At 55.0% G+C, this 15,682-nt stretch overlaps 1 protein-coding gene across 4 annotated transcripts in view; it reads right to left on the bottom strand.

Moving 5' to 3' along the window:
* The window catches only part of FERMT2 (FERM domain containing kindlin 2), a 47,377-nt gene extending 32,239 nt beyond the window's left edge, over nucleotides 1–15,138 (bottom strand). For 2 of the 4 annotated variants that reach the window (XM_048066132.2, XM_048066133.2), the window contains exon 1: nucleotides 14,859–15,138. In XM_048066132.2, coding sequence (XP_047922089.2) covers nucleotides 14,859–15,015 — 157 coding nt within the window. In that variant the 5' untranslated portion in view covers nucleotides 15,016–15,138. The remainder of the gene's footprint in view (nucleotides 1–14,858) is intronic. The other 2 variants (XM_048066134.2, XM_048066135.2) reach the window with 2 other exon arrangements.
* Nucleotides 15,139–15,682: the final 544 nt, after the last annotated feature.

The following is a 15,682-nucleotide window of genomic DNA, read 5'->3' as shown; positions in this document are numbered from 1 at the left end:
ATCAGCACCCGCTGGGGCAGGAGGAAGGCAAGAAGGGGGCAGCTGCATTTTGCAAGGACAAAGTTATGGGCACACTAAGCGCAGAGGATTTGTTTTATTTGCAGATTTTTATTCCCGAAGCTACTGCTAATTTCATATCCAGGACTCACGGAGCAGAAAATAAAGTCACAACGGGATCTGGACTGTGAGATCATTGAGAAAAACCTGCGTGGGATTTGAAGCAGAAGCTTTTTCCGTGTAAATCCTGGTAAGATGGCACGGTCACGGAGCCAGAAAGTGGAAATGTTCGGCTAGACTTTTCAACAGCCTTGTACAATCAAATTAAACAAAACCAAATATAGAAAAGCATGCAAACTTGCACAAGCTTTGGCTACTCTCAGAAAAATCCGAGAAATCATTACAATGGACTTTGGTAATGAAGTCCAACTTCTGCCCTGCTGGAAGCTGAGCAGGTTGGCACGGGAAGCCTGGGGGAGGATAAAAAAAAAAGTGTTTTGAATCTCTAACTTGTGCCTAACAGGAGGGGATTTGGGTTTAGGCTGCAGGTTAACCTCTCAGGCCATGGCGTGAGCACACACAGCATCCTCCTCCGGCCCAAGAGCAATTAACAAATTACCAGTGAGATGCTGGCTATGCCCGGAGGTTGCTGAGTGCCCCTGGGGCCGTTGTGCACAGAAGAGCTGGTGAATGTTTAGCAGCAGTGTCCGTGGGCTGGGGAACGCCAGCCCCCTGCTGCCACCTGAGCAAAGGTTTACAAGCATTCAGCAGGGCCCCAGCTCATGAGTTACTGATTTGTCGGGGTTTTATGACGAGGCTGGGGATTTCGGCTCAGCCCTTGCACACCAACAGCCACGGGATGGATGCTTCCCATGGGCGAAGAGCGAGCCGAGAGCCTGGGCAGACCTCTGGAGAGCACCAGCCCGATGGCAGCGCTGGTAGGGAGAGCAGCAGAAATGATGAGCCCGTCTTTTCTTGCAGAAAGAAGAGCCCGTCTTCACATTGGCCTCCCAGAGCTGTGCCAAGAGGGATGCTGAGGACGTTTCGGGCAGCAAAACCCTGGGAGCCAGCGCTGGGCATCTTTGCTGCTCACCCTAAAAAGCAGCTCAGGCCGTCCTGCACGTGCGAGAGGCATCCCTAATCACCCAGACAGCTGCAGAGACCTCTGCGAGGACCAGACATCCGATACGAGGGGAAGGGCTGCTCTACAACCTGCTTTTAACCTTCAATATCCCAAGTGTTAAATTCACGCCGGCGCCTTGCCACAGTCGCACCGCACCTGCTCGTCCGGCGCGATTACATTTGCAGATTTTTATTCCCAAAGCTACTGCTGATTTCACATCCAGGCTTCAGGGAGCAGAAAATAACTCTTCATCGAGACGCGCGAGAAGTCCTTTTTAATTCTGCAGGCGCTGTTGCACAGACGGGTGCATGCACGCACAATCACCATTTAAGCACTTCGTAACGAAGCCACATTTTGGTGTAGTGCGAAATAACGAAGGACCCTGGGCAGGTAGGATGCCGGGAGGTTTACCAACGCCTGACTTCATAGCATGGTCTGGGTTGGAAGGGCCTTTTAAAGATCACCTAGCCCAACCTCCCTGCTCCAGAAGCCTGAGCGCTCCTTGGCAGGCTCCCCGCGAGCTTATGACTTACTCGCAGTAGTATACAAGACCCCGGTGTTACATAAACACCGCCTTTGCCTCGTTATTTTGGGATATCCCCCGTTGAGGAGGGAGCCCTCCTCCTGTGAGCCAGGAGCCCGGGCAGGACCTTCGTCACGCTCCGGGAGGAGGAGAGGTGCCTCCTCCTCTCCTCCTCCTCCCTACAGTTGGCCAAGCCCCGCAGGGCTGAGATCTGGGTTGGGAATTATTAAAAAGAGGAGGTGGGCAGGGAAGGGCTGCCAGCCTGTTTGGTGCAATTTGGGGTTTGTTTGTTTGCTTTCACAGACGCGAGAAGGAAATGAAGCCGTGCAGCTCGCGTGGGTCCGCCCGCAGGACTCCGCCTCGCGCTCCAGCCTTGCACACACACGCGTGCCGTGGCCGCAGCCAAAACGGAGGCTCCCGCTCATTTTTTAATTATTTTTTAATTATAAGCGACGACTTTTAGAGCAACAGACTCAAGTCCTCTGAGCACGAATCCTGCCTGTATCCATATGTGTACGTACGCATATCCACGCTGATATAAAATACATCAATATAAATATAATGATCAATATTTTGACATATTACGCATATAAAACATACAGGGACACATTTATTTCATATATACACACAGACATATCTGCATGTATATGGATGTCGTATCTCCACACACATATAAAACGTATATAGCTGTGTGTATACACAATATATGTTATATACATAAGAATGTATATATACATTAAATGTTATATACATAAGATATGGTGCGGGGACTGAAACCAAATCACAACCCGGGCACTTCCACTCGCAAAAGTGGTTTTTGTGCTTGGTAATCCACCGCGGAAAACAACTTTCAGGCTTTTCAAGGAGAAGAATGCTTTCATACGGATGCAAGAAGACAGATGACAGTTAGTTTTTTCGTGTTGTTTTTTTTTTTTTTAAGCTTAACGTGCACTATACACCTCATTGAGAACACCACGAATGCGGACACCGCCCGTGGAACGCCAGCGGCCGGCAGCAGACGGCTCGAGAGGCAGCCGGGGGACTGGAGCACCTTTGGGCTCGAGCAGCGGCTGATAAGGCGGCAGCCTGGCGCTCGCAAGCGGCAGGGAGCGGCCAGAGGCTCTCCAGGGCTGGGACCATGCCCCCGTGGGGACGAAGAATTCCTGCAGAGGAGCCCGGGGCTGCCGGGTGAGCCGGCTGCAGGGGATGCATAAGGCACTGCCTGGCTGCTGCGCCGGGGGAAATACAGAAATGCTCCAAAGCAGGCGAAAAAGGGAGAGATTTAAAACTGTGAGTGAAAAAATAACAACAGTAGAAGAGGGGAGAAGAAAAATAATCGCTTTCTGCGGTGGCTTCGGTTGGTTTTCCATGTGCTGTCAAAGGACGTGTGCCAACAAGGTGTGCAGGCGCTGGCAAGAAGCCTGCCCTCGCACTGCTCCGATGTCTGAGCATACTTTATGCACTTTATGGGCTGCTCCGGTGCACGGAGCAGGGCAGAGGTGGCAGGGGATGAAGAATAAGAAGGGTTTTGCAGCCATGAGCACTACCAGGGGTCAGCTCCAGCCAGTGGCAGCTCTCCCGGTCACAACGTTATTTGCTCAGTGTCTGTGCATATCTACACCTGGAATCTCTGCATTTACCCATTTATTTATTTATTTATTTATTTACCCATATATATATATGTACACCCATATATATATATTTACCCATATAAATATATATACACCCATATATATATATATTTACTCATATATATGTATACCCATATATATATATATGGGTAAATGCAGAGATTCTAGGTATATAGGCATGCACACTGCATATATATACATATATGGGTAAATATATATATATGGGTAAATATATATATATATATATGGGTAAATGCAGAGATTCCAGGTATATAGGCATGCACACTGTTCATATATATATATATATAGGTAAATAGATATATATGGGTAAATATATATATATACGGGTAAATGCAGAGATTCCAGGTATATAGGCATGCACACTGTGCATATATATATATCTATATGGGTAAATATATATATATGGGTAAATATATATATATATATGGGTAAATGCAAGGATTCCAGGTATATAGACTTGCATAGACACTGTGCATATATATATATATACACATACATACAGATACATTTATCCATGTATACATACATACATGTATATTTATCCATATATACATTATATGTTTATATAGGTGTGTATATATACATACACCATATTCACCCATCTATAATTACATGCACACTCTCTTGGTAAATATATATATATATGGGTACAGCTATGTGTATATATATATGTATATAACCCATATCGTTCCCTATGGGGTGGGACATGACACCGCCGCGTCGCTGCTCGCGCTGACCTCTGAACACCCAGATTCCTTCCAGCATGCCAAAGCCACTCCTTCGGAGACGATCATGGAAGAAATATGCACGAACTGCGCTGCTGCCGTTCGTCTCGGGTCAAACAGAAGCGCTGATGGTTTTTGCTGGGTGACAGGGTCACTGTCTCGGGCGCAATCCATTTGTTGGTACAGTTTTGAGTGTTTTGGGGTTTTGGAAGCGTAAGCTGGGATTTAAACTGGGATTTTAAATGGAAAAGGATAAAAAAAATCCTTCTGCCCTTTGAGCATGACACTTGAAAAATTACACTTTGAAGCACAGAGAGACAAATAGCCTATAAAAATCATTATCAGCCTGCTGTAATAAAGCTGCAGACAAGACAATCTGATGCTCTTGGTACTCATGAGATTTAATGGGGGTTTTAATCAGATGCCCCGTGTGCATTTGATGCCAGCTATGAAAAAATCACTGTGCATCAGCTACTCTGCAGCCACCACTTGCGAAAGGGCTTTTACCTGCAGGCGAAGGCAGAGCAGCAAAGCGGTACCTTGAATTCTCCCACGTTTACCCCCACGGGCAGCCACCACCCCTGCTATGCTATCCTGCCTGTCTTCGGGAGCACAAATATCACCTGAGCACACCCACGGAGGTGTCAAAACCAGCGCAGACCTGTGCTGGAATTTAAATTTAAGGAAAACATTTCTTGCATGAAAAATAGCCTGACTTGTTAAAAAAAAAAAAAACACGTAAGGGAAAAAAAACAGCCGTGCAAGATCCAGATGTCAGAGCACACTGCTCGGTTGCAGATAGCTATGCAAAAGCACTGAAAAAAGGTGCAAAAAAACCCTGCAAAGGACAACAAGCACATGAGGATGCGATGCGGAGCGCAGCCCTTCAACGCATCCTCGCTCCGAGTAATTATTGGCTGTACTCCGCTAATAAGGGAGCGCTTTGCTCTGATGCTGGAAACAGAAGCGTCCTTCCATCGGGTTTGTAAGTCAGGGCTACAGGGGCAAGCCCACACCTCGACACGGTGTATGCTGACTGACGCACCGACGAGTTGACAAAAAAAAAATGCAGCTGTCGATCCTCCTGCTGCCCAAAAGCTCAGCACCTCCTGGTGAAGCACCCACGAGATGTTAGGTTTCTCGGTGCTCGGCACTGTTCGGTGGCCCACAAAGAAAAAGGGGCACGCGGCGTGCTCTCTGCCAAGTGGTTTGGCAAAATCATGGGGCCAAAGCTCTGAGCCCTTGTCCCTGGCACACCCCTGAGCCCCCGCCAGCACCCCAAGGCGACCGCGCGCAGCCCCGGCCAGCAGGACGACTGCCGACGAGCGTGAAAGTCGCCTCTGCTCTAAAGTAAACTCTAGGAAGGAAGCTCTTTTCAGCGGTAATAGGATTACTCAACTAGCACTTGGAAATTTAATTCATTAAGATGCCACGGCACTTGCACTGCTAGCGCCCGGATCCCTCCTCCTCCGGCCCCAGCGGCAGCGATCTCCCTCGCTGCTCACCTGCAGCGGCGGCAGCGACGCCCTCCTCACCTCTGCAGCATTTGGGGCCATCCCACAAGACGCATAAAGCCCAGGCTGACGGCCCCGCAAGCTCTGAGCCCAGCATACGGCACCTGCCCCCGAGGCGAACACTTCCATTGTGTTTTTACGCATAAATTTATTACGCGTACGGGCACGTAAAATAAAACCCGTTTTATTTCTCAGCGTTTGCTGCGGCAGGGAGGTCTGTGGGTTTCTCTCTCCTGCTCTGTGCAGCCATACCCAGCCCAGTCTGAACTTGCTGGCCCTAGTTTAGCAGCAATGCTAACCCCGGGGGAACGCCAGGAGACCCCCACAGGAAAGCTGAGCGTGACCCCCAGCACCCCCAGGCACCCCACACCGGGCGCACGTGCGTCCTGCAGGCTCCCTTAAATCCCCTGCGCCAGCACCAGCAGCAGTTTGGATTGCTCATTTTTTCTCGGGGAGGAAACGCAGGAAAGCAAGGGCGGATTTTTGTTTTAAAATATATTTTAACAGGGTCTTCGCATCCTGATTTAGCCCCTCCGTTGCACCCCCCTCGCCATGCACGCCACCAGAGGCGGCTTTCGCCGCCTGCTCTCCGCGGCGGATGGAACCACGAGAAATGGGAGCAAACTCGATTAGGGTTTACATGATTCACCCAGCACAAAATAGGAAGCATCGCACGGAAACAAGAGCGGCAGCGGAAGGAAGGAAAACCGCTTCGGCAGGGAGCCTCCAGCTCCCTGCGGGGACACAAAGGGACCAGCGCCCGGGGTTGGGGGGCGACGATGCCAGCGGTGCGCAATCCTGACTCAGCCCCCGAGGTGCAATTCCTGCCAGAAAAACAGGAATGACACCCGTGCTTGGTACCCGAGCCAGAGGACGTTGCACGGGACGCATGCAAGGGGCAGATAAAGGCGGGCTGAGCAGGCAGCCTCAGTTCCCTACGCCGTGTTTGGAGGCTCAGCCCCGCTACGATGCTCAGCGCCGGTTATTCGGTGATAACAGCTTCGTCTGCAAAGCGAGCTGTGCAACCGCTGCCGTGCCTGGGGTGCGCGGCAGAGCGATGGAAGAAACCCCACCTTTATTTATTATTATTATTATTATTATTATTATTTATTTCTGCAGAAGTCGTTGTGCCATTATTCACAATAACTTCTGCAGAAGTATGTGTAATAACATCTGCAGAAATATTATGCATAATCTAATCAACAGGAGTTCAGAAACGAGTGTAATAAATTCTGCAGAAATATTACGGATAATCTAATAAATCGGAAATACTGTATGTCTTCTTTATTTCCACGCTGCAGCCTTCTCAAGGGCTCCCAGCCCTCGAGCCCGTGGCTCCTGCTGGCCACCTGGAAGGCACAAAAGCCACCAGGTCGCTCGCCCTGGGGTCTGGCTGCTCCCAGCAAAGCTCTGCGCGTTACCGGCGAGGACGGGAAGCTCGGCGAGACGGCGACATCGCTCTTCCCAGGCGATTTTGGAAAGCGCAGACTTTCTAATTGAATTTGGAGCTTCGGCGATTAAGCCTTCCAAAAGCACATATATCTGCAGGGAGGAGGGGGAAATAAAAGAAAACAACCAGCGAGACAGCCCAGATAATTGGCTGGTCGGAGATTTAAAATGTAATAATTGGCAAGATGAAGTTCAGGTTGCCGTCTGGCTGTTTCGCAAGCTAAAAGCCATCCAAGGCTGTAAAAAAATGAAGGTTTATGCAACCGCTCGTGTGCCTGCAGCCCTCCAAATATTGCTCTGGACCTGCTGCCCGCTTTCAGCCCTGTTTTCCAAGGACCTGGAGGGCTGCGGGGCGCTGGAGCCAGCTGAATCTGGAGAGAAGTCGCTTTCGGCAGCGCACCGCTCCCAGGCACGGGTTAATATTTGAAGGGCCACGAGGTGCCACCCGCACTCGGACCTGCTGCAAACGCGCCGCAAACGGGGCGAACGCGAGAGAAGCTGAGCGGCACGGTTCTCCGGAACAAAGAAGAAGTCGAAAAAGCTTTCCTCCGGCTTGCCGAGCACTTTCTCCCCCTTTCCCAGCAGTTCTCCCCCATGGAAGCTCCAGCCTGGATAACCCAAACCAGGGTCACGTGCAAGAACCAAGCCTGGCCAAGAAAGCGACGTTACTGCAACGCGGCTCACGTTCCTCATTTCCCCGTCAAGCAGGAATTTGGGGTGTTTTTCCAAATGTAACAAACAAAAAACCCTGAAAGCCAGTGAGAACGCTCAGGACTGAGTCCCGCCGGCTGAGACCTTTTGGTTTTGCTCCTCTGCCCCTCCTGAGCTATCAGCCACATCTCAGAAGGAGAGCAAGAAACGCTTCTCCTTCCCGGGCGGCAGGAGGGGGGGCATCCGAGCAGAACGAGACTTTTCCCCCAAAGCACGTCCAGGCTTGGACCTGGGATAAACTCGGTGTGCCAAGAGCTCTGCGAGCGCTGTAAATCTCCTTCCTTTGCCTCGTCTGTAAGAAAAGCCACCACCAAAAAATAAATCCCCCAAAGGCACAGAACACGGGCTCGCGGCGGCTGTGCAATCGGCGGTGTTGAAACGGCCGAAGTTTGCAGCGCAAACACTCCCTCTGCTCTTTCCCAACTTGGCAAACACTCCCCACACCCAGGAGTTCACGTCGCTGCCCGCACACCTCTTCTCCCCTCCCGTACCCAGAGAACAAGGGTTAAAACCCGCCGCGGTCGCAGGTTACGCCGCGAATCCCCACGTGCATTTCGGCACGCGCCGCGCCGCGGAAAGTTGCTCTTGCAGGGGCGCTGGGTGGCAAGGCTGCATTTCAGAGCACGGATCCCTGCCCTCGTTGTGCTGGGGCCGCAGGCACCAGCCATAATCCTTTCTGCCAGGCACCATCCCCTAAAAACCGGCCCATTCCCCGACTTCAGCATCACTCCTTGCCCTTTGTCTGGCCCCACACGAGGCCCTGCTTTGCCAGGGCGCACACTTCGAAGACAAGCGCACGTTTAGCGAATTGAGGTTCCTGGTTTGCTTCTTGTCATGTCTCCAAGGGGGGACGGATCCAGAAATCCCTGCTGGGGGAATGCACGGAGGCAGTCAGCTTCTGATTGAAACGTTGGACTGCTCTGAGCGCAATTTATTCTCTTTTTTGTATGCAGCTGAGGGAGACTCGGCCAGACGCGAAACGCGAGGCCGCATTATAAGCCCTGATGGACGAGGGTGGGGAAAAGGAAAGGATGGCCGCGGCAAGAAAAAAAAACAAAAAAACAAACCAAAACAAGAAACAAAACTAAAAGGGAAGTGCACGGATGTGCCAGTGCTCTCATTCCAGCTCCATCCGACGTCAGCGCTTCGAGCAGCTCCCCTCGCCAGCTTCCCCCCGCGTTACGTCAAAGCGAAACCTGACAAAGTACGGAGAGGAAGCTGCTGATTTGGGCTGGGTCTGAGCGGCGAACCCAACAATTTCCTGTCTGTGGTCGGACAAGCCCTGGCACCGCGGGAACGCCGCCGCCGCTTCCCCCTCCGACTGGGCTCCGTATCCCAAGGCCGGGCTCTTCCCAGCCCGAGCGGGGGTCTGGAAGGGGAAAAGCCCCCCCCCGGCATCACCGGCACAGCGCGAGCCAGCGGGGAGCTGCGGGAATTTTCCGCCGCGGCCCCAGGTGGAGGACGGCTGCTTCTCCACGCGGGCTTCTTGCTTGCTTTTACGCGCCGCTATTTGGACGAAGAACAAACACACGAGAGAGGAAATTACTGCAAAAAATAGATTTTTTGTTTTTGGCATCCCTAGAGCCGTCGCCACTCGGGGCAGAAACGCTAATCGCCGTGACCGCGGCTCGGAGCTGTGTGCGGCTTTTACCTACCCCCGCCCCGAATTCCTCCGCTCGCTGGCAGCGCAGATGAATATTCCGCTCGCGCTAACAAAGAGGACATTATTTGAGCCCCGATCCTGCGATTTTGTTGTGTGCCTACGTAGAAGCTTCCTGGAGTCAGAAGCTGGATGCAAAGCAAGGAGCCTGCCCCACACGGAGCAACGCGCGTGGCCTCTGATTAACGGGCTGCCTTAACGGCCGCTTCCATATCTCACTTACATGCCAGGAAAAATGTGTTACCCGAGGGAGGAGGACTCGGCATAGGTCGATAGCGAAGATATTAATCACGTAGAGATGTGAAAAAAGCAGGGCCAGCAGCTCCAGAGGTCTCCTTGAAGATGCTGCTGGAGCGGGAGCATCCCTGCTGGGCACGGCCCGTTGCTGGAGCTGCTCTGCGCCAGCCTCCCACCACGTCCCCTCCCAGCTGCTGAGAAGCCCGGGACGACATTCCCCAGAAGGTGGCTGGTGCTGGGCACTCGAGGAGCAACCCTTGCCCAGCACGAGCTGCCCTCGGCGGTGACCACCACCACCATCACACCACCACCACCACCATCACCCCCTCGCAAGCCTCCCGGCGTGCTAACCAGGACTCACAGCCCCCTGCAAACACCACGCACTTGAAAAGCGAGAGAGGGATGATTTGAGCACTGGTTTTGAAGCAGAGCTTCCTCCTCGCCTCGACCGACAGCTGACGGCCAGACGAGCATCCATCCGCAGCCCTTGCGGATGAAGATGCTCAGCCCTCATCCTCGCGGCACGGCTGAGAAACGCCCTGGCCACGCTGCAGGCACCAGGCACGGATGATCAGATCAGTTTTTTTTGGAAAGCGTGCCTACAATAAAACCCTTTCCTTTATTCTCGTTGGCCTCCAGCCGCTCCTCTCACCTCCTTTAGCAGCAGGGTGAACGTGCCCACCTACAGCCCTCGCCTATGGCTCCTTGGAGGATTGCAAGGCAAAAGGAGCAAGGCACCTGCAGGACAGCCCCGCAGGCTCACCCTGCCTCATGTCCACAGCAGAACAGCACGGTGCAGGCACTCTGTATTTTTTTTTTTTTTTTTTTTACACAGCCTTGAGCTCTTTCAGAGAGCCCATTTCAAGGCAAACGATTTCCACAGCAGGTCTCACCAGGGCTCGGCGCGTTTGTAAGCGCTGCAAAACCTCAGGCACGGAACTCGGAATCGATGATGCTGCACTTCCTCGGCGTTTTATTCATAGCCCCGTAAGGGTTCCATTAAGGAAGAGTCCTTCCGTGGCGAGCGCTAACATTTTCATTCAGTCTTCCTACAGAGCGGGGGCTGAATTCATTGGCGAGGTAATTCGGGCAGAGCCCATTCGATTGGGAACAGAGCCCCTGGGCTCCTGATGGATCCCAGACACATCTGCAGGCTGAAGCCAGCGGAAGAAAGAGCTCAGTGTGCTATGCCAGCAACAAAAAAACCCAAAATTCGCACGTGCCAGCTCCTCTGCCAGCCCCCGCGTTCAGGTGAGAGCCGGCCCTCCGCGGCGACGCACCCGGAGAACGGGACAGCAGGGCTGCCGGAGGGGGCAGAGAGCCTGGCACAGATCCCCAGGCCATCACCAGAGACCCGCTTTGCCAAAAAAACACGGACTTGGAGGCTGCCACCGCTGCTGTCAGGTGCTCTGTCGGGGCAGGGGCTTGCTCTGCCATGGGTCCTGTGCCCGCATCGAGCCGAGGGGTCCCAGGCGGTCCCCTCTGCAGGTCCCCACGGTGCTGTGCAGCTTCGTCCCTAGGCTTTGGCATCCGATCGGTGCACGTTTAGGTCACCTGCCTTCAGCCGTTCATCTGCCAGATGTTGTTTGTCCCCCCTCCTTGTTTCCTTCAGCTCGTCTTTTACTCCCGCGGCACCCACCGAACGCCATCCCCCTTCTGCAGTACGTCCCAGAAAGCTCCTCCCAGGCCCATTCCAAAAAAAAAAAAAAAAAAGGCAAGTTTTTGGTCGGGTATGTTTAAAACAGCCTCGAGTTGACAACAACAATAACCTCTGCTCACTTCCTTCCTTCCTCCACTCGCAGTGATTTTAAGCCGCGTTTTTTGTTTGTAAGTCAATAGTGGCAGGATTCCTAAAAACCCCTGGGTGAGCACCACGGGTTTCCAGCGCGGAGCCGGCCCCGCGCCCCAGGACGCAGCCTTGCTTGTGATTTTAAGCAAGGAGAAACAGGTTGCTTCGTACTTCACAATTAACCAAATGTCTTCTGCGAAACTGGAAAAGTCTAGAGTGAAGCCAGCTCTTAAAACCTTATTAAGTATAAATATATAATAACAACAATAACGATGATAATAACAATAATAATAACAATAATCCGGCCCAGCTTGAGATGCACTGCACATTACAATGGCACGGACAGGATTAATAGCACGCTCCCTACACCGTAACCGGGATTTTACCCCGTACCTTTATAGGTGACCAATTAAATCCTACTGCTCTTAAAGCCTCAGCAGTTTTTGCCTATTTTTCAGAGGTCGACTCTGCGAAACACATGGTACATCTCAATTAACCAAGTGGCTTAATCCGGCAGGGTGATAAATAACAGGGAGCGAGCAGGTCACTGCAATTCACTTGAGTAACCAGATCCCTGTCTGCTGCTTGGGGTTTTTCCAATCTGCATTAGGGATAGGTTTTAATTGTAAACTCCCCAAATTGCAGGCTCTGTGCTGGCAAGGACTGAATGCACAGGAGTCACTGACACCCGACGCTTAAAGCCACCACCCTACACTTCTGCCAGCACCCTACAGCAGGGCCAATCTGCTCACGATCCCCAGCGACGCCCTAAATTTCAGCAAAACTCCCCCAAATCATCTTGCCCTACCCCACAACCTGGGCAAGAGGACGGAGCAGGCGAAGCCATGCCCACGGCACCGATCCCCCACCCATCTGCCAGGGGGGGATCCCAGAGCTACGGGAAACATCGCTTTTAGGACGTTTCCCTAAAACTCAAAGGGTGAAAACTAGGACCTTTGGAAAACAACTTTTTCAATGCTGGGAGCCGCTAAAAAAAAATAAAAGAGCAGCAGCGGGGAGCGAGGGATGGGTTGAAAGCGCAGGGAGAGGGGTCTGACATGGGAAAGATGCAGGGTGAACGCATCTGGAGGCGAAAGGGCGCAGGAGGGCGAGGGGACAGCGTCCATCCTGCTCCCCGGGAACGACCCCGATCAAGCGGCTGGCCTTCAAAGCACGGCAGTGCAAATAACGAGGAGGGAAGGGAGGCGACCACATGCAGGGAAGGCGAGGAGAGAGGGAAGGGGCAGCCTGAGCGTCCGCGGGCCCCGAGCACCACGACAGCCGAATGCACAGCTCCCGCGCGGGGCCGAGGGCCAGCATTCCTTCCCCATAATACAATGCCTAATTTAACGGGAGGAGAGGAGCCTGGCGAGCTCTTCGCGGGGGGACGCCTTGCGTCAGGAGCTAATTTAAGCCCTCGCTGGGCTTCGTCCCCCCGCACGCGCCGAGCCCCCGCGCGCCAGGCGTCCCCTCAGTGCGACGTCAGCCCCGAGCAGCAGAGCCCAGGGGGGCAGCGCTTATCCATCCGGGGGCCGATTTTTACCATTTCTAGAAAGCCATTGACTTTTTTTTTTTTTTTTTTGTGCTTCCCCGTGTGCTCAGCCCAGCTTCGGCGGATCTTTCTGCAGCTCCGGCATAAAAATAACAAAAATAAATGAGTTTTCTGAGTCAAGGCTGTCTCGAGCTCAAGACCCTTTGATGCGAAGGTTTGCTTCCTTTTCAAACGAGCGTACTTATGTCTGTCTCTTGCTTCCTTTAGCTACAGATAATTGATAAATCGGAGCCCGAGCACGGTGTAAGATGGTGTTTTTAAAGCCACGCAAACGCTTCGCATGTAAGCAGGACCTGCAGGCGCAGCTGACAGCGCTGCTACTCCCACAGCCACAGGCATGCGCCGGCAACTCGAAATTAATATTTTATTTGAGCAATTACGGTAATCAGCCCGAACAACGCTGCTGGGTAAACACAGGCAAGCCATAAGGAGCCGATACAAAGAGGAGCCGCTACGAGGCCGTCCCCGGACCGCGGGTTGGGGACAGCACCAAGTGGCTTTTGGGGACGCCGGGCCGCGAAGGCGCCCACGGAGAGCGCACAAAAGCTCGCAGCCGGCCGGCCCCACCGCCTTCAGATGCCGGTTTTCACATGCCCCAGACAAACGGGCTCTTTGTCCAGGTGCGAGCTCAAGGCCACCGGACACCGCGGGGCTCCCGGCCCCCCTTGTTGGCCCCAAAAGCCAGGCAGCCCCAAATCAGCTCAAAGGCGCTTTCCTCGCCCAAAAACGGCACCGCGCGTGGAGCAGGGCCAGCCCTTCCAGTGCTGACCGTGCAAACGCGCTGCCCAGCTCCGCTCTGTGCTGGCTTTCCGAATTAAATCTTTTTTTGTCAGCCGGAGAAGGCGCACTCGCACAAAACCCACCCATAAATGACGATGTCTCCCGGCCCCACGCAAAGTCCCCTTTGCAGAGCAGCTCAAAGCACCGGCCCCGGGGGCGGAACGGTTCGGCTGCTTCTGGCCCGAAGTGGGTGCAGAGCGTGGGTGCTGCCGGGCACCCCTCGGGGCCCCAGGGGGCTGGGTGGTGCTCAGAGGGGTGTCTGGGGAGAGGGGCACCCCGGGGCACTCGGAGGGCTGGGACAGGGTGCTGGGTGCTCAAGCGGAGTCGTGGGGCAGGGTGCTGGGTGCTTAAGCAGAGGCTATGCCGGGACAGGGGGTGCTGGGTGCTCAACCAGGGGGCAGGGTGCTGGGTGCTCAAGGTATGCCGGGACAGGGTGCTGGGTGCTTAAGCTGATGCTAGGACAGGGTGCTGGGGCAGGATGCTAGGTGTGGGCAGGGTATCGGGTGCTGGACATAGGCAGGGTGCTGGGCACTGGGCACAGACAGGGTGCCGGGTATAGGCAGGGTGCTGGGCATTGGATATAGGCTAGGTGCTGGGTGCTGGATGTAGGAGGGGTGCTGGATGTAGGCTGGGTGCTAGGCATAGGCAGGGTGCTGGGTGCTGGATATAGGCTGGGTATTGGGGTGCTGGATGTAGGCTGGGTGCTGGGGCAGGGTGCTGGGTGTACAGGCAGGGTGCTGGGCACTGGGTGCTGAAGCACAGCACTGTAGAGCTGGGTGCTGGGTGCTGGGGCACAGGCTGGGTGCTGGGCACTGGGTGCTGGGCACAGCACTGTGGCAGAGTCCTGGGCGCTGGGGCAGGGTGCTGGGCGCTGGGGCAGGGTGCTGGGGCGCTGGGGCACGGGGTGCTGGACACAAGCAGGGCGCTGGGTGCCGGACACGGGCAGGGTGCTGGGTATGGGCAGGGTGCTGGGTGCCGAAGCACAGCACCGTGGCTGAGTCCTAGGAGCTGGGGCAGGGTGCTGGGCGCTGGGGCAGGGTGCTGGGCGCTGGGGCAGGGTGCTGGCTACAAGCAGCCGTGTGCCGGCGCCCAGCCCTGCCCGAGGCCGGCGGCCGGGGGGGGGGGGGGGACGGACACGACACTCACCGAGCTTCTCGACGAGGCGCAGCATGACGCCGCCGATGTGGATCTCGCCGGTGACCCGCAGGGTGACATCGCGGCCCAGGTCGGTGACATGGACGCTCAGCTCCCACGTCCCGTCCGCGTAGCAGCCGTCCGGCATGCGGATCCCGTCCAGCGCCATGGCCCCGGCCTCCTGCGCCGCCAGCCAGCCCCGCTCAGCCCCCGGCACGGCTCCGCTCGGCTCCGCTCGGCTCGGCTGGGAGGGAGCCGGGGGCGCGGGGAGGAGGGGGGGGGGGACGGGGAGGGGGGGGGCGCCCGAGCCGCTCTGCCCGCGGGGCCGCCCGGGAGGAGAAGGGGCGGGCAGGGGGAGAGGGGCGGGAGGAGGAGGAGGAGGAGGAGGAGGAGGAGGAGGAGGGGGAGGGGGATAATAATTAAAGGAAAAACGCGCCCCGCGCTGCCGGGCCCCTTGGCCTTTTATGGAAGCGAAGGACAGAGCGCGGGGGGGGCCCCGCTCCAACATCCGGGACTCGGCACGGCTCGGATCGGCTCGGATCGGCTCGGCACGGCGTGGATCACGGCATGGCACAGCACGGCCCGGCATGGCACGGCACAGCTCGGCATGGCACGGCACGGCATGGCATGGCATGGCATGGCATGGCACGGCATGGCACGGCACGGCATGGCATGGCATGGCACAGCACGGCATGGCATGGCATGGCATGGCACGGCATGGCATGGCATGGCACGGCACATGGCACAGGCATGGCATGGCATGGCACGGCACATGGCATGGCATGGCATGGCACGGCATGGCATGGCATGGCACAGCATGGCACGGCATGGCATGG

This window comes from Anser cygnoides, chromosome 5 (genome assembly GCF_040182565.1).
Source record: "Anser cygnoides isolate HZ-2024a breed goose chromosome 5, Taihu_goose_T2T_genome, whole genome shotgun sequence".
Lineage (NCBI taxonomy): Eukaryota > Metazoa > Chordata > Aves > Anseriformes > Anatidae > Anser > Anser cygnoides.
This window is presented reverse-complemented; position numbering and strand designations above follow the sequence as displayed.